General features: G+C 42.4%; 1 protein-coding gene across 1 annotated transcript in view; it reads right to left on the bottom strand.

Moving 5' to 3' along the window:
* PPARGC1A (PPARG coactivator 1 alpha) overlaps positions 1-22,409 on the bottom strand; it is a 98,402-nt gene extending 75,993 nt beyond the window's left edge. The window contains exons 1-2 of the mRNA XM_088450616.1: positions 22,276-22,409; positions 18,914-19,093 (exon numbers count right to left, since the gene is read on the bottom strand). Of these exons, the coding sequence (XP_088306742.1) occupies positions 18,914-19,093; positions 22,276-22,323 (228 nt within the window). The 5' untranslated portion in view covers positions 22,324-22,409. The remainder of the gene's footprint in view (positions 1-18,913; positions 19,094-22,275) is intronic.
* Between the last annotated feature and the right edge of the window lie 1,338 nt (positions 22,410-23,747).

Here is a 23,747-nt window from a genome sequence, read left to right as displayed (position 1 = left end):
GAATAAGTATAGTGATATATAAAGGGGACTGTCCTGGTAAAACTTGGAAACCCTACGTGGGCAAATTTTTACATTGGATAACTCACCCCTTACTGTACATTATGACAGATATTAGGAGTCATTAGGAAGTTTGATGACCATATAGAAGTACAAAGCTGTGGGCTATAGGACATAGAAAATCTGACATCACTTCCAATATCTGTAATGACTACCAAGAGAGGGTGCACTATACCAATTTATTATTAACAGTTATTTATATGGAGCACACATATTCCACAGCGCTGTACAGAGAATACTTTGGTCATTCTCGGTGGTCCCTGCCCCAGTGGAACATATCATCTATATATCCTATCACATGGACACACATATAAACTAGGGTTTATTTAATTTTTTTTGTCAGAAGCTCCTTAACCTACCGGCAGAGTAGAGGAGGAAACCAGAGCACCCGAAGGAATCCCATTCAAGCCCTAGAGAACATACAAACTTCACACAGATGATCTATGACTGGGAATTGAACTCATGACCTCAGTGCTGTAGGGGTAATCCTAACCACTACGTCACCAGTGCAGTTTATATACACGAGTTTTCCTAAAGATCGCTGAGTAGATGAGATCAGAACCCCCAGATTTAAAGGAGTTGCTAATTATATTAGTACATAGAGGAGCTTTCATATATATATAAACATTACTTGTGTATTACAAATGAAGAAAGAGTAACAGGGATACATGTATGCACACTGCTTCATGAGAAGGCTCCAGTGACAGCAGCCCATTAGGTTGAGTGAGAAAACAAAATTTGGCTCTGCATAGATCCTCCCAGGAAAACGCAGCTAAGCAGATACACATCTGTAAGTTTAATTAAGAACTACAGGGCCAGTGTGTTTTGATGACAGGTGCTGGCAGACCTGAGTGGCTCCAAAGCTCATGAGATTTTAATGACTTGCACCACTGCAGGAGGCAACCTCCTCTCTGTGGAAGCTAATAGAAACATAGAATGTTGATGACAGATAAATACCAGCTGACCGTCTAATCTGTCTATTCTACGTATTGATAGTTTATTCTTAAAGTGACACTGCAAAGCAAAATAAGTTGTTCTTTTTTTGCCCCAGGTACCATACTTTTAAACATAGTTGAGTAGTGTGCTGTAATGTCAGGTTAATGTCATTTTTCTTTGTTCTATTTGCCTTGACCACTTGCACAAGTTCCATGTGCACCCATTAAACGTTCCATATCAGGTACTATAGGCCTCACTCTTGATCCATGTACGTATTTAAGTCACGAGAGACATTGCGCCAAATTCTATGCGTCCAAAGTAGAAAAGAATGACCCACGTCACGTCTTGTGTGTGAACACCTTTGTCCTGATTCCCCAAAACATATTGAGTAAAACAAATTGCTGTGGTAGTATACAATCTAATGTCATGCTGCATGCTTTCTTGTCTGTATTCATTAAGGAGTTCTCTTGACTAGTCATGAAATTCACTATGTCTTATTCTGGAGACAAGGGGACCAGAGGCTTCTCTCCAAAGCTAGCCGGTGTTCCTTGCCTTCCCTGACAGTCTCAATATATTCTATGTTATGACAATTTTGAAGTCTTCAGTAATCCGCATCATCACAGTCCTGCCCCCACCCAATGTTGTGTTTTGTGGCATTGTGCAATTCTTGACACCAAGCCCCCGGACCGCCCACTTTAACAGGGAATTGGGTGGCATCCGTGAGGCTGGTTTACTCTACAGATAGTGCGGAAACACAAAATATACATGGCAATGCTCTAATCCAGAGGTTCCCAAACACGGTCCTCAAGGCACCCCAACAACTGAATCAAATTGACTGAATTACTGATTAAGTCACCTGTGGTCAAGCATAGATATCCTGAAAACCTGGACTGGTAGGGCGCCTTGAGGACCAAGTTTGCGAACATCTGCTCTAGTCTACCAAAAACAAACAAACATACAACAAAAAGAACAAACCAACATTTGCCACCAAGCCATGGAACTTCTGGCAAAATCTGATTCCAAATGAGATCATGTTCCGATGACAAATGAAAGTGATGAAGTGGTCGCTGTCCAGCTTTTATTTACCCTTGTTACATCTTTTTTTTTTTAAGACAAAAGTCTACTTTACCATTACAATTTACTACAAGCCAGAATGTATCTCAGTACTTGTGGCACGTTGACAACACACAATTTCATGCTCGTTGAGCTGATCTGTGTTCTATATTCACTGACAGCATTATGACGGCTTACCATTAGGACTATAAAACTGCATATAGTTAGGCAAAATAGCTTCGGCAGCGGTAATTTACAGCCTGCCTGCCTGCGACGCCTGTGAAGTCCAAATGCCACCTTAAGAAATGAGCGCCTCACTAAAAACAGATGTGCACCGCGACTGTGACCGGAATGGATTTACAGTGACCTATATGAAAGTCGGCTATTACATTTTTAAATACTCCTACCAGTTATCTCTGTATGTCTGTGTGGCAGCTGACTCCGGCATGTATTTAGAGGTGTGACAGTGCAAAGGACATCATGTACTGTGGGGGCCTGGCATTGATTCTAAGAAACGCATTCTGTTTGGGCAGTTAATTTTTCAGGCCGGACGAGAGGTGAAAAAAAGAAAAGAAAAGTATTTTTAAGAGAGATAAGTTTATAATTGCAAACCCGTGCTAGCTCTTACGTAATAAGCAGAGAGTACTTTAAACCTTATCCATAACATGTAAAGTGTTGGCAAGTACTATGGAATGTCTGTATGACTGGGCTGAAATGAAATATCATTTGCAGCGCCTCGATCACGTGACTGCATATGGCACAAAGCCACACAAGCCATCATGCAATATGAGCTGTCAAAGTAATTTTCTTATTCTTTCTCATACTAATATGTACATTTTTGTCCTCCTAATCTTTCAGCGCTCACTCGATCAAGGACATTGAGAAAGGTTGCAGTCAATGTCAAAAGTTATTGGTTTAAGACAATTAGCAAGACAAGGAGCCATTTAAAGATTGCAGAGCTCGGACGCAGTGAAAGGACAGAAACACAACGCGGCTTTTGAGCCCCCTGTGCAGGGCTGAACTGAGTGCATTTATCTGATGTCTTTAGCTAGATTCTGAGAACTGATGCTTTACTCTGCATATTTACTTAAAGAACCATTACCACAACACCATAAACTGACGGAACAGGAAAGCTGTCTTTTAAAATGATACTTTTAAAAAGTATAATTTTAGTTACTAATTATTAATGCTACACGTGTACACATTTTATATCCTGTGCTAAAGGCAATATATCTGTACATATGTACATAATAAATAAGCAACACATAATTATGCTTCAAAAGGCAAATATCTAGAGCAAGGAAGCCTATTCTTATGGTGCGTACGCACGTAGCGATTTTAAAGAACGAATTGAACGATATAGTTACCGTTATCGTTCAAATTGCTAATTTTAAAGGACCCTACCAACTTACCACTGACCAGCGATGCGCGGCCACGTATGGACGATAGCGATATCGTCCATCGGCCGTGTATGCTGGTCAACTTGCTCGATATCGAGCAAGTTACTAGTGTTGCTATAGTCGCCGGTAAGTATGTCATGCACCCTCCCTGGTGTGCTGGGTGATTGATATCGATCACCCAGCACACCAGGGAGGGTGCATGACGATCAGCCAGTGATATCGTATCGCTGGCTGATTGCTACGTGTGTACGCACCATTAGTCTGTAAACTGCAAATAAGTTACAAATAAAGATAAAAACATTGGCCCTCATTCAGAGCCGTTCGCTATTTGCGGTCGTTCGTTCAAAAACAAGGTGTGGCTATTCAAATGATCCGTTCGCAAATTGCAGTCTGTTCACACCTCTAAGTCTGAACGAGCGAGCAAAACATACGCTCGTTTATTTGTTAAAAACGCCCCCTGGCCGCTCGCACCATACGTCATGTCCGCTATTTATTAGATTAATCGAGTACATCGACCAGCGTATGAACTGCTCGCTATTCTTGTGGTTGGTGTTTGCTACCACAAATTTGCGAGCAGTTCTGGCTATAAAATAACCCAGTGACGTGGTCAATGACGCTGCTGTATTAATTATGCACACCCATAATACGCCCGTTTTGACCTTTAAGCACGCCTGCGTTCGGATCTCCACTCCCCATTTTCAAGCACCTTCCCCTGTTACCACCCACATACGCCTCATTCTGTCACTCAAAATAGCAGGCACTCGCTATATAGCGTACAAACGATTTTTGGCCGCACTGACTGGTTCGCGCATGCGTACTAAAAACCGTACGCATGCGCAGATGTGCAAACATCGCTCGGAACGAGCGTACTGCCGCTAACGAGCGGCTCTGAATGAGGGCCATTGTTTTGTGTTAGTCTAGTCTGCCTTAACAAAGTTCAGTTAAATTGCAATGTTATTAAACTAATAGTATATGATACAGCTCTAAAAGCTGACAATGCAGTTTGTTACGTTGTAGCAGTAACACTCCCCTGTCTGCAAAACTGTCTATAGCACTTTGTTTTCTCAAAGTGGTAACATGACAGCCTACTGCATAGGAGTGAAAAACAGCATGGTGGCCAGACTTAAATACAGATGTAAACACAATATCAACAAACCAAGTGCAAATTCTTTAGGGTACCAACAATTCCTATCAATGTCCGTGAATCTGAGATCTCCGTGAATCAATGGATATATTCATAAATGCACTGAAACAGAGGGCCTGATTCAGAGCCGAACACTCTGACCAGAGCACTCGCTCTGAATCAGGGCCCTCCTCCATGAAAATGGAGCGTCCTCCTGGACACTCGCATAGCTGTGGGTGACCACCCACAGCTTATGCGAGCATCCATGATGATGGTCGCGATGGTCAAGACCATCGCGACCATCGGGCTTGCGACGGAGACCCTGCGGTAGGGTCTCGCTGCCGCAAGCCCTGGAGTGATTCTGGCTCTATCAGAGACAAAATCACTCCCACAGACATCACTAGTGATGTCAGTGGGGCCGGCTTCAGACGGTAGGCGTTCCCATGGGAACGCCTCCGTCTGGCAGCCATGCCCCCGGCACGCCACTCCAAAGGAGGCGTGCTGTCAATCAACATCGACAGCACGCCCCCTTTGGTGCGAGACCCGGAGCAACGGAGAGCCCGTCGCTATACGGGTCTCGCGCATGCGCACGACGGAGCTCCCTACGTCGTGCGCATGCACAGTGGGGCAACATCGACCCGCTTGCGAGCGTCCTGCGCTCGCGAGCAGGTCTGAATGACCCCCAGAGTCCTCTTTTTAATGTCGATCCTCCTTAGTTTGTTCCTCAAAGAGAAGAAAGAAGTAGACCATGTAATAGATGTAGGTAGGTGTAATAAAATTATAATATTCCCACTTGCATCTAGTTTTTTGATGTTCGTCTTCCCTTAATTTCCCTTCAGGCTTGATGTATACCATCGAATTGGAGCTCTCCAATGATCAATTTATCCTCGAAGACAGTTTATAAAAGAGATATTCCATAGTGTAATTCTTAAAGATATATTTTCACATAACAGACAAAGGCCCTGATTCAGACCCACTCGCAAGCGGCTGTCCGCTCGCAAGTGGGTCGATGGTCTGCACTGAGCATGCGCACGATGGAGAGAGCTCCGTCGTGTGCATGCGCCAGATGCGACGAGCGAAGGAAAGTCCTTCGCTCGTTGTGTCTGATCAAAGGGGGCATGCTGTCGATGTTGATTGACAGCACGCCCCCTTTGGTGGGCGTGCCGGGGACATGCCTCCCTGACGGGGGCGTTCCCAAGGGAACGCCTCTCGTCTGATAGAGCCAAAATCACTCCGGGCCTTGCGGTTGAAAACCTCAACCGCAGGCTCCGGCTCGCAGTTTCGATGGTCGCGATGGTCACGACCATCGCGGCCATCAAACTGCACGCTCGTATAGGCTGTGGGTGGTGACCCACAGCTATACGAGCGTCCAGGAGGACGCTCCATTTTTATGGAGGGCGGCCCTCATTCAGAGCGTGCGCTCTGCTCAGAGCGTACGGCTCTGAATGAGGGCCAAAGACAATATGTCTGTCAGTGTGTACCCAGCATAAGTCTCTGAATCTGTATACGAAGTGCTACAATGTACCAAAACACAATCATCTTGTGATAAAGTTCTGCCTCTTGGTTTTTAAGGGGCAGATGTATCAAGCTTTGGAGAGAGATGAAGTGGAGAAGTTGGCCATAGCAACCAATCAGCTTCTGTTCATTTATAGACTGTGCTAGATAAACGATAGCTAGAAAATGACTGGTTGCTAGGGGTAACTTCTCCACTTCATCTCTTGCAACAGTTTAAAACATCTCCCCTTTTGTCAGTTATGAGGGGAGAGCATAGTTATTAGGGGAAAACACCCTAGCTTATCTTAAGTACGGATTGGTATTTAAACAGCCAGCTCAGTTTAGACAATATAAGCATATATATGCTATATTTGTGGCTATTGTTACAAAATAATTAGCTCTACTAATGCAAAAACAAGTCATAGTTAAAGTGTTCTTCCGCTTTTAACTTAAACAGCTCGCACTCACTGGGAAATCTTGGGTATTTTTGCACTGAGCATGCTTTGGAGCCGAGCATATGCAAACACGGGTGACGCAAAGTAATAAACATTTCTGTTGCATCTATAATTATGTCTATGGAGGTGGAACAGAGCTGTATCAGGGTCTTCTCAAATAGGCAAACTTCGGTCAGGGCATGTCAGCGGAACTCCGGGCCATGCAGGACAATGTGGGCCATACATCAGCGCCACAATTCCCTGATGCCGATCGGTGGGAAACGATGATCGGCGATCCGCCAGGGAACCAGGGAAATTCTGCATGTTAAAAGTCACTGATTTGTCCATCCCAATCATTTCTTGGTCGGGATTGGCAAATCAGAGAAATCCAACATGTTGGATTTCCCCGATCCACTGAGCCAGGCGTCAGGGGATAGGGGAATTGTGACAATCAGTCGCAGATGTTTGGGCCCCATTAGACGGAAGTGTAAATACGCCTCTTTCCTCGTGCATCATCAAAGTCCCGCCCCCAGCCAATGTTGCGTTTTGTGGCATTGTGCAAATATATGCATTTATTTCTGTGCACGCAATTGAGGTGCAAATACGGACGACTTCTGTCCATCTCTGCATCAGGCCCAATGTGAGCAGCTAATAATTTTTGTACTGGGACTCCCTTATATCAGTTCTGGCTTTTGTTACTGCAAACCTCTGATTCACATCACTTATTGTCCCAGAATGCAGACCTTAGATGCACCTGGACTAACATAATTAGAGGGAACTATTTCCTATAACCAATTTTGAAAAAAGGAAGTACGGGAGTGCAACTTCCGCGGCCTCCGCAGTCACTCTGTAATATGTCATCACCTCCATGTATGTGTACATTTACATATGCAATAGCCCCATAACTGTCAACCATGAGCAGGGAGGCCTTATATAGCTGAAAAGGCACAGGTATGGATGGCGCATGCAATTACAGTAGAATGCACACAAATGTGCTGTAAACCTTACTAATCTGTTTTTGTTTTTAATTTATAAACTACTCTACCAATATTAGACTGATCGGTTGTTACGGGTTACTATTAGCACATATTGTACCAATTCAATAAGCCCCAGTGTCTAAAACCGATAAAACTAAATCTTATTTTTTTATGCCTGTTACTAAAAAACTGAAGAGCTTTTATCTAACCTGACAACATTAACATTAACGTTAACTATACCTCCAGTCCGAGGAAACCACATTTTACATCCACGCATGTTTATTATTCTTGTAAAGTTTGGCAACTTCAGTCAGCATTAGTTTTGTTCGTTATTTGCTGTCATACAAATTACTACGCCACGTGTCTCCTAAACCTGCCCTATAAAACCTAATAATATCATAAACTGGAGACTTTGGGACCTTGGTGAGTTTTATCAGCTCACGTTTATAGAGCTAAGAAGTACTAGCACTTTGCAGTGTACATTGTACGAGCAATCATACTTTCCTACGCCTTCCCATTTCTACTCCTGGAACACAGGAACAATTTGTGATTTGCAATGGCTTCTGGCATTGGGAAGCCTCATTACAAGAGACAGGTCTGCATTGCACAATGTCCTCAGTAACGTTGGGAGGCATGAAACATTTTACACTATTTGAATTTCAATACAGCTATTTGTGTGATATCTTTAGCTGCTTTATATTCAGGGTCGTATGATTTTTGATGAGGTTTTAATACAGGGCATTGCTAAACTAACTGTCACAATTTCTAAACTTGATCAGTCATATTATTACAATTAATACCTCTTTCACACTGACAGCAATAACCCGGGTTATTGCACATGAACACGCAGCAACCCAGATTATTGCTGAGTGTGAAAGGGTCAGGTTGAATTTCAACCAAGGTAACGAGCAGGTAACGTGTTCAACACAGCTCGTAGTGCAGTGTGAACAAGTAACCTGGGTCGATGTGACCCGGGTCCCGTTCTCAGCATGGCGCATGGAAATGATCTCATCTCCAAGCGCCTGCTCGGCACTTGATGGCGGTGACATCCCCAACCCAACAATTAGCCGGGTCGGGGTGCAAGCCTGAAAGGGGTCTCACTCGGGTCACATCCAGGATTGTCCCGTGTACAAAACCCTGGGTGTGACTCGGCATAGCAGTGTGAAAGGGGCATAAGTCAACATTTATTGCGTATTCATTGACTATACATTCTAAACCGCTGCTCATGAAAATGCTGCTGAGTAAATCACTAGAAAGCAGGAGCATGAGGCACAAGACTGAGACATGAGAATGCAGCCTATCAATTCACTACTAATCAGAGATAACCCTGAGGCATAAGGCACAACACTGAGACGTGTAAGTAGGCTTTCAATTCAATTCATTAGGAATCAGAGACATCACTGAAGCATGCGACACAAGACTAAAGCTGGCCACACACTAGACCAACTTACCTCCAACCAGCCAACTAGTTGATTGGTTGGAATGAAAATCTGGTAACATATGGGAGTAAATGATGATCAGCAATTTGCTCCTAAATGCCAGAAAACAGAGGAAAATGGTCGTCAGACAAGTTTGAACAAATTGTTTAGATCAAACATTTAACAAACAACAGTTTTTAGTCTATTTTCCGGCATTTGGGAGCAAATTGCTGAATGTCATTTGCTTTCATGCCCGTATTCAATTAGCCGCGATAATTTCGACCACCATTGGCGGAATCTATTTTCCATCGCGTGTTTTGGACGCGGAAACTTATCGGGGGCGTGCCTCCGCTAGTCACCCGATCCAATTCCAAAGGACTCGAAAACGCGTCCCGGCGAAACTCAAACAGGCGAAAAGTGCTGTCAGAGATGGGGAAATCAGTCTAACACCCCCTAAAAGATGCACTAACATTGGGGATCAGTATAGATGTCGCTGATTAGCTCCCCTGGAGCTATTTGGGGTACTTAAGTGCTTTAAATTGCCTCTATATAGCGTCTTTGCACAAGTGGTGAAGAATAGCATTAAGTATTATTTTTTGAAGAAAATAAGTTGTCCTGTCATATTTTGGGTACATGAAAATGGGTGCAAGCATGGTTTAAATTCGCAAAAGCGGAGGGTTAAAAAATGCACCTTCAGCAAACACCTGCAATCAATAAAATACCTCCCCCATACTTGCAGACCCCCCTAAAGTCTATTTTGCTAGTTTACATGTTTGTACCCCCACTTGGTACTTTTTTGCCCCTATTTTCAAAGTAATTTTTAGGGGTGTTCCTCTTTTTTTTTAAGGTTTTTTTTTTATGCAGTTATGCTTTGGGGGGATGTCCCAAGGATGCTGAGTGGTTTCCCCATGTTTGCACCCCAAAACCTGTGTACTTGTGTAACGTCTGACAACAATCTGCATTTGTGTATTAGTGGCAGCGATTGGTAAGAAACATAATGTAGCATAGTAACAAGTAGGGGCATGAAGAGAAGCAGGCACAAAGCAGTCTGCCTGTGTGTAAATGTACTACTGAGCAGCCAATCCTGCCCTATCTTGTTTATTCACCGCAAGCAATAGATATAATATTACATTGTGCATATAATGTCATTTCTTGTAAAGCACAGATATGCTTTAGTGTGTTATAATATTATCTTACACATTAAACACACCGGTATTAAGTGACCAGCCAAGATAACCTCTTTTAACTACCCAACAATTGACAGGATATGTCTAGCACTAACTTAACAGCACAAGACGATCTATAATCTTAAACAAATGGACTTAAGGTGATTTAGGGGGCGACTTTTAAAAGGCAACTTTTTGTTGGACTTTCAGTATGTAGACATCACATGGTCTGGCAGGTTCTTTGACGCCAAAAAGGTTCTGTATCTCAGTTATTATACGTATAAATGAGCAAATAAAGCTCTAGCTAAATAGTCTTTAACACAGCACAGCAGTATATACAGCTCACCAAGAGTATAGTACTGCAGCTATATCCCCTTCCATATGGGCGACAAGTCCGAGATCAGTCTGTCTTGAAAAAAATTATTTAAAGGTGGGTACACACCTGAGTGACATATACTCCAACCCAGGGATCTGCAGACTGAGCGGTATATTGGTAAACCAATACACACTTACCAATTGGTCACTTGATGTGTCTGCGCTGAAATCATAACTGGGCGGGCATTTAAATTTGCCCGCCCAGTTGAGATGTCAGTCATCGGCGGTCCCTGCAGCAATTGTACGGGTGCTCGGCAGGTCGCCCGTTACACATAGTCAGACGTGTTGATATATCTACAAGATATATCAGCATCGGTTGTGCTGCAGGACAGACGCAGTATGTCTGTGAAAGATGTTGCTCACGGACATATCGCCTGTACACATCCGAGGATGCTCTATGCAATAGGTCATCCGTCGGCTGATTGAATGGAATACCGTGACTGTGGTTGCCATGGTGGTCACATGACTGTGCAAACCCAGCATAATTATAAATAATTTGTAACAACGGAAGAAACAAACCAAAGAAATAAATTTTATAACCATTGTCTTTCACAAAATGAACTATATGAAAAAGAAATGGTGAAAGGAAAACAGCATCTCACACATAAATACCAACCATTGAGAGCTGAGCTCATGAAACTTTGTATTCACTAAGATCAGTGTTTCCCAAACTTGGGTCTCAAGGCACCCTAAGGTCCAGGTTTTAAGAATATCCATGCATAGGCACATAGCAGACATCACGCATTTCCACAGGCAATCTAGATTAATAGCTCAGTGTTACTGAACCAGAGTGCCCCAAAACAGCTGGTATTGTGTTGTAGTCCCTGTACTCAGGTCTCTACCCAGATTATTGCTCCCTGATCCTGGATTGGGGACTGCACATGTACACTCATATGTTGAGCATGGCACAATTATTTATTTATTAAGTAGTTTCTGTAGCGCACACATATAACGCAGAGAATATTTCAGTCATTCACTTCTGTCCCTGCTCCAGTGGTACCTACCATCAGTAGTCTACTAGGATTACTATAATGCATCATATAACACTTTAAGGGTCATTTAGAAAAGTGTAAAATATGCATTTCCTGCAGTGCATATGCTATTTGCTCAAGATTGCAATTTTAAGTAATGTGCGCAGATTTTACACGAGAAGCTTCTGCAGAGGTGCACACTCTGATGGGCGAAGAGCAATTATTCTCTGCACATGAATGCACCATACAAAAAACATGAGTTCATTTATACCCCTTTTACACCGAGCTAAAAATCCCAGTATGATGCGCATCAACCCGGGATTTTTGTCGGTGTAAACGAATCCACCTAGGTCCTGGGACCCGGGGATCCAACTCGGGTATTTTGCAGGGTTGGCTACGGGTCGTTCCCATGCCACCCTGCAGTGTAAACAGCACGATCCGGGTCATGGCGATGATGTAATCTCTAATTGTCCACTTCAACGCTGGAATTGGAGATGACGTAATCTCTAATTGTCCACTTCAAAGCCGGAAGAGCCAGGTCACTGCAGACCCGGCTCCGTTGTGAACGGCGCCGACTCGGGAATATTCTGGGTCGGCACCAACCTCCGGGTCAGACGCGGAACTTTGGTATAAAAGCGGTATTAGTGATCCGAGAGTGCTGAAATTAGATTATTTATGGAGAAAAGTTTCTCTCTACAAAATTCGATGAATTCTACACATCCACAGAAATGGCGGAAATCAGGCTTCGGCCTAGTACTTCCAGCCCGCAGCCTTTAGGCACTCTTATAGGAGAACGCTTTGCTACCCAGTTCTATGTAATTAAAGCATATAAAAGAGACAATAAAAACAGTACTGATATCCCTGCGCCCTAAAGTTATAGGCCAAAATGAGATTAAATTGAGCAGTAATTTAGAAGTAAAACAGGAAAGTGGTCTCTGAGTGGACACTGTGTCCACCAGGTGCGTTGGACTCATAATAGCCTCAAAACATTTCTCCATGGTTTCCAAAAATGGATGTGAGTGCGCAATTATGTATACATAAAATGTACACGTCTGCATGTTGTATACTTTTATAAATCACATCTATAGACAATACACATTGTCTATGCACTCAAAAAATTATAACTGTATTGTTTAATGCTCATTTAAGACAAAATATATAGTTGTGGTGGGGGTTTTTAAACATTCTTACCAGTAATATAAATACCAATAATAATTGTGCAATAGAGTTTTGCTGCTATATCTGGCTGATTAGAAAATGGTTATATGCTGGATACTTGTTTTAAAGCACTGCATTGAACCTATAGGGCACCAGCAAATAATATCCAAAATGACTTTCTCCCTTAAATGATGTCTCCTTAAACTCCCACCTAAGGCGATGGCAGTCAAATAAAATACAGGGGAAAAAAAATCCAGTTGAGAAAATTCTACGGAGGTTCAGAATGACTGAAAGCCCATTAACACTAGTCACAAGACCAGCAAAGACAACACTGGTACTTGTTTAAAAGTGAGGCCAAGTCATTTTACGCAAGATCTGGTAATTCATTAATCGGTCTTACAATGAATAACTTGCAATAGTAAGGAAGCTGACAGGTCTACTGAATGCTTGTAATCTGCCTCTCTACAAACTGATAAAGTTGCAGAAATCATATCAATGCCACAGCACTAAACTATGTGACGTTTGTGGAAAGTCATTCATCTTTGTAGATCTATCCTTTGCCAAGAATGACAAACTCTTTGCTTTTTTCCAGCTGATTCACTCTCTTCCCTCACTCCCAGCACCCCAGATGAAGCAGCTGCAATCATATTTGGCCATTTCAATCATCGGTAAAACAATTTGCGTCCCGCCCACCCACACTAATGTACGTTATGCATTTCATAAGCTTGGCATTACCATTCGGTTATGTAAATGGACTATGCCTGAGACCCAGCTACTGTGAAAGGCTCAACGTCTCTCAATGGCTGAGCTATGGATGTAAAGCGTTGGATTTAGATTGCATTCCTAAGTGAGAATACTTGTGAGTAATGTTGACTCAGCACCCTGTGGAGAGACTGATTAGCGGGTGACACCTGCTGGTTGACAAAATAACAATGCTACAGGCACTTTTTTTTTGGGGGGGGGGGGGGGGGGGGTGAGAGGCCAAATCCTTCCTGGCCAAGGGACCCTTTTTTTAATTTTTGTTAACTCTTTCCATGCCAGCAAAAAGTATTAAAATGGTATGAAAGGAATGCCAACGTGCCCTTTTCCGATCTATAATAATGAGCACATTATGTTATATATCTTTTAAGTGCCTTAAGCTCCAAATACGTCACTAAGAAAATAACTTCATCAGGATTTATTGTATTATGCTAATAGCATAAGACTGTATTAATTAATATTACACTGCACGTTAATAAAAGACACAGTACAGATTTCTGCAACAATTTATGCTAAGTGAAAGAGGAGGGTTCAGTAATTAAGTCAGCATTTACTAAGCTTTAATATGGGGTTGGGGGGGGGGGCAGACATATCTTCTACCTAGCTAGTTATATGTTATAATAATGGTGGATTACTCAAGAATATACTTTTTAAAGAGAACTACAAAACATAAGTTATTTTAGAAGGGAGCAGCCTCCAAAAAAATATATAATGTGGGAAGTTGTACTGTGATTATTAGAGACTTTTCGTGAGTCGCAAACCATGCTGTCAATGTTTTTCACGGGGACCGCCATATGGGTCCTAAAAGTACACTTTGTAAGCTTTCAAGCTTTATCCCAACTAAACAAAAAAATGCCACATAATGAAATCTATATAGGCTCTCTGAGAAGCCGATGACTGCAAAAAAAGACGCTTAGTCTACACCTTGCCACAGACTGCCAGCTGGAGCGCCATGCTGTAGTCTCATTTATTGGGGAAGGGGGGAGCAGAATATAAAAAAGTGAACATATATATTTTTTTGCTTGGTGTCATCTGTGTATATTTTATCATTATAAGTCCATTATTTCAGTATGCCACACCAATAAAGAGTTTCTTTTGATGGAGGGGAAATGATCCCAATGCCATTCCTATGCACGTCACTGACATAGAGCTGACTGTGGCAATCTGGCATTGTATTTAGACTCACACAAAAGCTTAAGTCAAAAGTGTTGTAACGCAAAGTCCTAAAAAAATTTGGTGCCAGTTCCTCCTAAGCCCCTAAACCAAGATTGCAACAAAGACAGCCTTTGTGTAGTGCCACACTGTGTGTCCTTGCAAAGGAACAGGCTCACTAGCAATTGCAGAGACAATACACCTGTTGTCATACCTGTATATCTGAGTCTTGTGACTTTATTACTTTTTTTTTTATTATTCCTGTCATGCAATCAGCCAAGGCAACCACCCTCACTCCCACAAAAATGTATTTAATTCCCTACTCTCAGGAAACAACAGCCTCCCACTAGCTACAACCGGAGTCACATAAGCTAATCAGTCAGACACAAGCCAGTCTGTCATATGTACCGTAGTAGTTTGTGCATGTGATCTAACCTAATGACAATGGAAAGCTGAATGAACAGTTTATGCCCAGCAAAATAATTGACGTGGCTTTAAACAGCAGGCTGGTTTTTCATCTTAAATTAAAGATTAAAATGAACACAAAGGAAAAAAACTTGCATGTTGTAACATGAAACTGGTACCCCATACACCCTCCCCCCTCTTATTTTCCGAATACCTGCCCACCCCCTCCTTTGCACTAGAAAACAATAAAAAATAATAACTAAAACAAATTAAACAACATACTTGTAAAACTTGTCATAACTTTTATAATAATGTGTCAGTAATTTCACATTTCAGCTTATTTGCATGTCACTACAAATATGAAAGCAATGCTAAATTTGGCAGCTAGGCTTAACCTGAATCCTCACAGTAAGTACATATAACCAGCATTTTATATGGACTTTTAAATTACTAAAAATTAGTGAGACTTTTTTAAGACAAGGGACCGCATATTGAGCTGAGAATTAGAAATAGTACAGGGTCTCTGCGGTGCACAAATCCTTGGGGACATGCTATCCCTAAAAATATCTATTAATATAAGAGGCTAACACTGTTCCTCACCTGTGTGGGGGGAATTCAAGAGTGATGCGCACCGACGGCCACTAGATGGCGCCCGATGGAGCAATTCAATTGTTGCTCCATTTGAGCGCGCACATCCTCCGGTGCTGACATTTCTACTCGCAGCCCCCCTCCCCCCGAGCTGGTGAGCAGCAATGACCGAAAAGTGATCCGTTTGTGCGCTCCGATGGGACTTTTCGCGGGCGCGGCAATGTCCTGTCATTTTGACGGGCTGCTAACTAGGGCATCCTTAAATGACATCACTGTGTGAGTGATTACATCATAAACCACAATTTCAATGATATGCCGGCGTTTACACACATATTAATTGTGCTTGTGTCATTAAGTGGACAAAATATTGTATCGGAGCTTATAAGGTTCAACCACTGAGATTTATAGAAAGCACTGCTAGAATTGATGGAGATTAGGTGATTATCTGCCTTTTGTGTTCTGTTCAGTCCTTTAGTATGTATTAGCTTTGCCTAAGATGCCAAGACAAGTTTATATTAAAAGTCAGATTGGTTATTTTAGATATAACGGAGCATAAATTGCTACACGCGTGGGCCTGAAACCACTCAAGAACAAACAAGAAAAATTAGCCTACTAAGGTCATGACTGTTAAGTACGCCCAGCAAGTGTTTGGATCTGTCCAACCGAGTGGGCAGAATTAAAAATAAATCTGTATGTTTCTGTGATTGTGCCACATCACCTACACTTAGCGTGTCACCAGCTCAACAGGCATTGACTAGGCCATCTAACCTTCCCCACCAGCAAAACCGACACAAGTGCCTCTAACGCCACCGCTATGTTGATGAGCTTCACAAACCCAGTCATCCTGCTATTTTGGAAATATCTGAGATGTGAACCACTGTGCTGCAAGCCCGGTGACAAACAGTTAAAAAAAAGAAATGAAAAAAAAAAAGACACCATCTCCAGTTCAATTAGACTATTCTATCAACTAACTGCTGTAACATAATAAGGCACGTGGCTAGGTCTATCTCCTCGTGTTCTTGGCTTTTCATGCCTGTGTAACGTTACACTGACAAAAGGAAGCACTGGCGAAGTTCAAGGGCAGCAATTGATGCAGCTGTCTTCTGAGGCATTCCACTTTAGACATGAAAGTAGTCCTTATTTGTCACTGTCTCCGAAGAGGATATTCTTCCCCTCATCTTGTGAACTGAAGGCATGAATCAATAGAGGCAATTGCTGACATGGGTCTATGGGCCTGATTCAGCAAGGAACGCAAACTAGCAGACGCACGTACCCAGCCGCTGCGAGAATATGCTAATCAATGTATACGCACGGAGACCGCAGCACAAGAAACAGACACCCAGCATAACATAAAGCCGCCCACCTATGCCATGATTGACAGCGTAAACATCGGGAACATCGAGTGGCATCGAAGCTGCGTGTAAGCTAAGGGTAGACCTGACCCTGTCGCAGGACTTGAGATATTCCTGCACGCAGAGAGGTGCCCGTCTGCGTGTGGCACCGCTGAGGTTAATTTATGCATGCCCCTGCGTTTGGCCGACCACCCCCCTTTCACCACCCACAAATGGCACTTCCTGTCAATCAACATTAAAGGCCTCTCGAGCTCCCTGCGTACTCTGAGAGAGCCCTTACCGTACTCAGCAACCTGTTCGCGCACACGCCATGCGATACATATGCATGCGCAGATCGCAAACATCGGCTCGCACCGTGCGTTCTCTCACTTGCTCTGCTTGCTGAATGAGGCCCTATGTAACTGTGGATACAGTGTTTGGTGGCTACCAAACTCTTGGTTCACACTGTTATTTGCTAGAAATGCTTTACATAATACCTGTCGCCTGCACACAGAGGAGGCCATTTTGTAAGTCAAATCAATATTCAGGATATCTTGTCACTAGGAACTAACAACATCACAGATGCATGAGGCACCTACTTGCACACAGACGGCATCTATTTTTTAGATGGCAGTGTATGGGGGCACACCGACTTTTGTGTAGTCTCTCTTCCTTTCCAGGTCAGCTGGCTGCAGTCTGTGGCCTGCTTTACATGCAGTAGAGGAGGCCATTTTGTGGGCTGAACTCAAAATTCAGCCTATCAATTCATTAGGTATTTGTGACATCACTAACAAATGAAGAACCGAGTGCCTCATGCTTCAGTGATGTTAATAGTTATTAATGAATGGATATGTTCAGTCTACAAAATGGTTGTCTCCACTATATGTAGCTGGCATGTTCACTTAAGATAATATATGACAAATGCCACCATATACAGCCGTATTAAATTATTTATTCTGGTCATTCTGCCAGTAGTGCGGCTGATTAAAGTGCTTTTCATAGTGCCTATGAATATAGTGGCCACTAATCCACTGTAAGGCTAAGTACACACTATGCGATATGTCGCTCAATCAGCCGACGAGCGACATATCGCATATTGTATCGGCGGGTGTGTACAGACGACATATCGCATCGGTCCTGCAACACAGCTGATGCCGATATATCTTGGAGATAAATCGGCACATATGGCTGTGTGTACGGGTGCCTGCCTGTACACTGGCTGCAGGGACCCCCAGTGACTGACATCTCAACTGGACGTGCTAGTTTAAATGCCCGTCCAGTTGTGATGTCGGCACAGACACATTGAGCGGCACTTTGGTAAGTGTGTATTGTCGTTCTTAATCGGCTGCTCGGTCTGCAGATCCCTGGTTCTGCGAAAGTGGCTCAGGTGTGTACCCACCTAAAGGGCGATGAGAGAATACATTGCATAATATGCCATGGTCTTGCTTTTATCAATGATTCATGCTGTACTCCTGTTACCGTGCAGGACTGGATCAATATAGAGTGTGTAAGTGTTTACATCTATGTCTAAAATTACTAGCGTCACGGAGACCTGGTACAAGACTTGTAATAGTTACTTCACTGGCTCCACTAGCGTTTTCATTTGAAACGCTGGCCGGGGATTGCCTTTTATCCGAAGGGTCTGCATATTTTTAAAATCCTACATTTAATTTCCTTAGTCTTATAAGGCCTACCCAAAAGAGAAAAAAAAAAAGTCAGCAGCTAGAGGGAACGTTTCCGTCTTTAGAACTTTCCAGCTTGTGGAAAACAGTTCTCCTTCCGCTTCTCCAGCGACAGATCTCAAATACTTCCCAATCACTAATGAAACCTTAGGCAAATTTAGCAAAATAAGTATTGCTTAGCTCCGAAAGTATTTCCGGATACCCAACTGGAAGGTCATGCAGCAAGTGCCACGGTGACAAATGTCTTTTTGGTCTAGCAGCACTTATATCACTTTCCAAACACTCCAAAAATACATTATGGAAGGGGCATCAATTGATACTCGGGTTCCAATGTTAATTTACAAAAAAAAAAAAGTTTGTTCTGGATCCAAGCTGACTTTGTTTGTTTTTTTAATTTAAATCCTGCTAAACAATGTTGTAAACAAATACCATACCTCAAATATGTTGGATGACTCGTTGCTGTATTGGCTGGAAATGTTTTCTGATTGGTCACTGTACCACTTTAATCCACCCAGAAAGCTATCTGCGTCCAAATCATTCACGTCAAGTTCAGAAAGGTCCAGCTCCGGGAGATCTGGGCAAAGAGGCTGGTCTTCTCCAACCAGAGCTGCGCACTGCAATCATACAAAAGTAAGGCATCACATGAAAACCTCCAGCAATACCACCGTCGTTAACAATTGACATATGATCGGCATTTGGTACCTTGTGATCAGCTATTTTTACTCTGCGGCCAGCAAGGTTGCACTAAACTTCCCTTAAAAAGTTTGGAATCCTTCCAGATTAAGCAATCTTTAAACTATACCTATGCCCATCATAATGTCTCTCCAGGATATGGAATGCTGCCACATTCCATACAGGTACAAGCAAGGGTCAGTGGTTAGACTGTGGCTGTTACATTTTAATTATTGTCAAGAAGTTATTGGCCAATGAAACATGTTCATAGGCAAAAAGAAAAAAAATTCTTGAAAGTAAATGGCAATAGTTATTTATGAACCAAGGTCGTTAACATATATGCTGCCAATTGCTCCGTATGCAGTGGAATTAATCGTTTTATAGAATAGTTCTAAAAATAAACCAGCAACAATTGCCCACCTAACTGTATTGGGCGCATATAGACACATATAGAGTCAGATCACGGAGGAGGCTGTGACAAGGAACCTGTTACTCAACATCTACATATTTTAGTGGCTTTTATAGCACTGACAATGGTTGGTTACGTTGAAGGGAAAAAAGTTTTGCTAAGGATGCTTGTACTGTAAATGCATGTTTATAAAGCAAAATGCAGGACATATCCGTTATCTATGGCCTGTTGCTAACTTACATCTGACCCTGTGGGTCCAGCCTTCACTATTCTAATTGACCTCTCCAGCCACACTCTTTCCTGCCACTCGCCCATACATTTGTAACAGATACTTATCCTATCTTAGTTGTAGATTCCAGCAACACCATGTCCATCCACTCACCAGAAGACCTACATATGAAACTTACATCCCTAACCTGGCTATTAAGGTCACTGGGTGGCCCTAACATCTACCACTAGGTATCATGAAAGATAATACATTATTTCAACTGCATAAGAATCAAATAAATATGCATAATTCACCATTAGACTTGACAGAGCATAAATTGACCACTAGTGGTCAGGTGCTTGGAGATGATGTAGGACGTTAAGTGTCAGATGGACATTAATATCTGCCTGTCATCTTGAGAGACCCAAGTCTTCTCTGATATCAAAGAGGGTTAACAGAACCTATGACTTTTTTTGCATTTATAAACTGCATCCTTAAACTAGCAGACTGCAGAGAGATTGCAAAGGATGGAAAACTTGTTGCAATGTGTCCTGTAAAAAAAAAATGCCTCAATCAATCTTTGCAATCTCCCCGCACAATGTCCTCATTAAAATGTGAAACATCTGGGACTTGAGCTACGTGGGCCTTTAATAATATGAGTATCGGTCTGTCCTGTTCTGGGAACAGCAGACAGATTGCGTTTCCCAGCAAGTGTGCTTTCTTTCTTTTTTTTTTCTTTCTTTTAATCAGCTTTTTTTTTTTTTCAGTTTACCAAGCTTCACAAATTAGCTTCATGTAAAGAACCAGTGTGTAGAGAAACTGTACGAACCCAGCAGCAAATTATGACTCACGTTTCTACCAGGAGTTAATTCATTTATACATACAATACCGGTGGCTTGATATTGCTGCCCCAACCTTGGCGATCATAAGATCAATAACTGTTGATATGTTACTTGCAATCACTGGTTTACAAAAATAAATCTTCAGTATTTCCATGCTAGCTGCTCCTCAATCAGCTCTTAGGCAGCAGCAGCAGGAATAATACATGATGGAAAAATGAGCATACAGCAGCTGGGACCCACACTATCTGCTAAACAACAAGCCACAGCACTCTGGCTACTCAAAAACAATTAGGACTTTGCAGTCAGAAACTCATTTGCTTGAAATGTTACCTTTGCAAATGATCTATAGTAAATAAGACTGGCATGCATTCTGCCTGATGGCTTATCATAAAACCGCCCAAAATACCAAAATCAACATACATGAAAATAAATGTCAAAAATGTGCACATTTCTATATAAGACCATTTGCATTTGTATACTGGATATGAATGTATATGTTAATACACACATTACCATATATATATATATATATATATATATATATATATATATATACACATGTGTGCAAACAGACAGTAGATGGATAGATAGATAGATAGATAGATAGATAGATAGATAGATAGATAGATAGATAGATAGATAGATAGATAGATAGAATTGGTTTATATCCACCTTCTCTTTTTTTTAAATAAAGTTTTCCTTAATTCACTGCACATATAATACCACTTATATGTGGCTTAAGCTTCTTAATATTGTTTCAATTTGCAGAATGCAGACATGCAGAATTCTGTCTTATATATCATACTCCAGGGACCAGTAGAGAACTGCTTGCTGTTCCCCCCTTTATGAATTGTAGCCAGCAGAAGCTGTACAATTGATGTATGGCCACCTATTTTTACACACACAGCAGCATCTTGCACAGTCCTGTCCTATACACACATACACCATCCTTTAGGATGTATTATAATAGCATTGTGTTATTATTACACAGATAAATAAACAGGCGATCTACTACCATGTAGAGTGATAGATGGGTCTGTTAGTGCATACACAGGTAGCTTTTAATGGTGCTAATTGCAGTTATAATAAACACCAATATTATAATATTTGCATAAAACAATAATAAGAGATGTAAAGTAGCACTGTGACAATTCTGCATATTGCTAGCAATAGCTTAATGCACGCATATTTCAGCATAAGGGATGCTCAAGCAGGCAGTGCCCAAGTCATGCAAGCGGTAATAAGGGAGATTATTTTAAGTTAATTGTTATATAAATAGCTGTGGCATGTTTCCAAGCAGGCCACTGGAAAGACTTCAGACACTGATTCATATCAATATCTCTGAGCATACATATTGCATGTGACTGGAGAGAGAGGGAGAGAGAGCCAAAGGCACATGCAAATAGTTTCCAACTGCAAGAGACACCGATGACAGCAGCTAATCTTTCGCTCTAGCATCATACAAGTAAAAAGCCTTAAAATAGCCTTTTGCAAAAAAAAAAAAAAAGCTCTCCAGATAACGCATAGACTTTGCTTCTCCAGCTCCACAATATTCATTTTTTTTGCAAAAAGTGTATAAAAAATAAATAAATACAATAGGAATTAAAAAAAAAAAAATTTGCATGTAAGAAAAAATAAAAGAGATGGTTTGTTTTGCATGCTCACCTCTATGTCACTCCATACAGAGTCCTGGTTGCACATGTCCCACGCCATCCAGTCCCTGAATGACGGCAATAAATCTTATGGAAGTACAATCCCCAGGCGCACAGGCAATAGAGCTAGCACTCATACAGGCAACTCGCCCCTGACTGAGGCTGAACTGAAGGCACCTGTCTTACTACTGTTCCCAGTCACATGAGCAGGCAGCAGCTATTAGAGGAGGCTGGTCTGTCCCTCTGCCAGCCCTGTCCTCGCCGCTGCTGCTGCTGCTGCTGCTGGGAGCCGTGTGACGTCACGCGAGGCAGACCCAGCTCCTGTCATTATCCCCATCATCCGGCGTTAACCCCTTCCCATAGTGCCTGTGCCTGCTTGCCGCATTGCTCTGTGGGCATCTGACAGAGAGGAACCTCCACAGTGGTGGCATACGCAGCTACAGAGTGCCACACAGGCAATGCTGGGATCAGTACACACCTCCCTCTTAAGCAGTTAACACTGACGCAGCTGCTGCAGAATCTCTTTGGTGGTCATGCTCATGCACTGGCCAGCTGCCACTTTACAGTACATGATAACCCCGGGGATTGACTCAAAAAACCACAGCAATCATTTAAATGAAATCATTTAAATCAAATCTACTAAAAACATCTCTCTCTCTCTCTCTCTCTCTCTCTCTCTCTCTCTCTCTCTCTCTCTCTCTCTCTTTCTCTCTCGTCACATTTTTTTTCTTCAAAATAACACTTGTCCCTTTTGAGTACCACATAGAGAGTAGCCTGGAACAGCAACATGTGAGAGGTGTTTACAGTAAATATATATAGGCAGTACCAGACTAGATTCTTCATTTACTAAACATTCACTTAAACAAACATACACACAGTGTCTCATTTACATATGAAATGTATATTCATAGATGAGTGTGTGTGTGTATAATTTATTAACAGCTATTTATAAGTGGCACACACGTTATGCTGCACTTTACAGAGGATATTTCACAACAGTACCTGCCCCGTGGACAATCTATGGGCTCGATTCAGAGATGGACGCTAATTAAATCGAAGCTGCGATTCCGTATGCAACGCATTTGCGAAAATATGCTAACAGTTACAAAGTTTAATTGTGCATAGGGACGCCTATCACTGCCTTCTCATGTGCGTACGGCGTCGCCTACCTGCGTAAATATCGGCAACATCGACGCACATCGGGCGCCCATCTTGCCTTTGCAGCGGGTCTGATCAGCCGCAGACTCAGCTGCTCTCCTGATACGCAGAGGGCTCTCATGCTGCGTAGGAGATCGCAAGGGCTAATTTATGCACGCCAATGTAATGGCGTTTTATTGACCATCCCCCGTTACCTCCCCCAAATGCTGATAACCTGTCACTTACTTAGTGATGGATTCCTCTGTGCGTCCGTAATCGTAACACGATCACTGCGCACGGGCAGTGCAGCTTATGCGCATGCGCAATGGCAAACAATCGCTTGATATG

The sequence above is a fragment of the Taudactylus pleione genome, unplaced genomic scaffold (assembly GCF_031769625.1).
Source record: "Taudactylus pleione unplaced genomic scaffold, aTauple2 ptg000520l, whole genome shotgun sequence".
In the NCBI taxonomy this organism is placed as follows: domain Eukaryota; kingdom Metazoa; phylum Chordata; class Amphibia; order Anura; family Myobatrachidae; genus Taudactylus; species Taudactylus pleione.
This window is presented reverse-complemented; position numbering and strand designations above follow the sequence as displayed.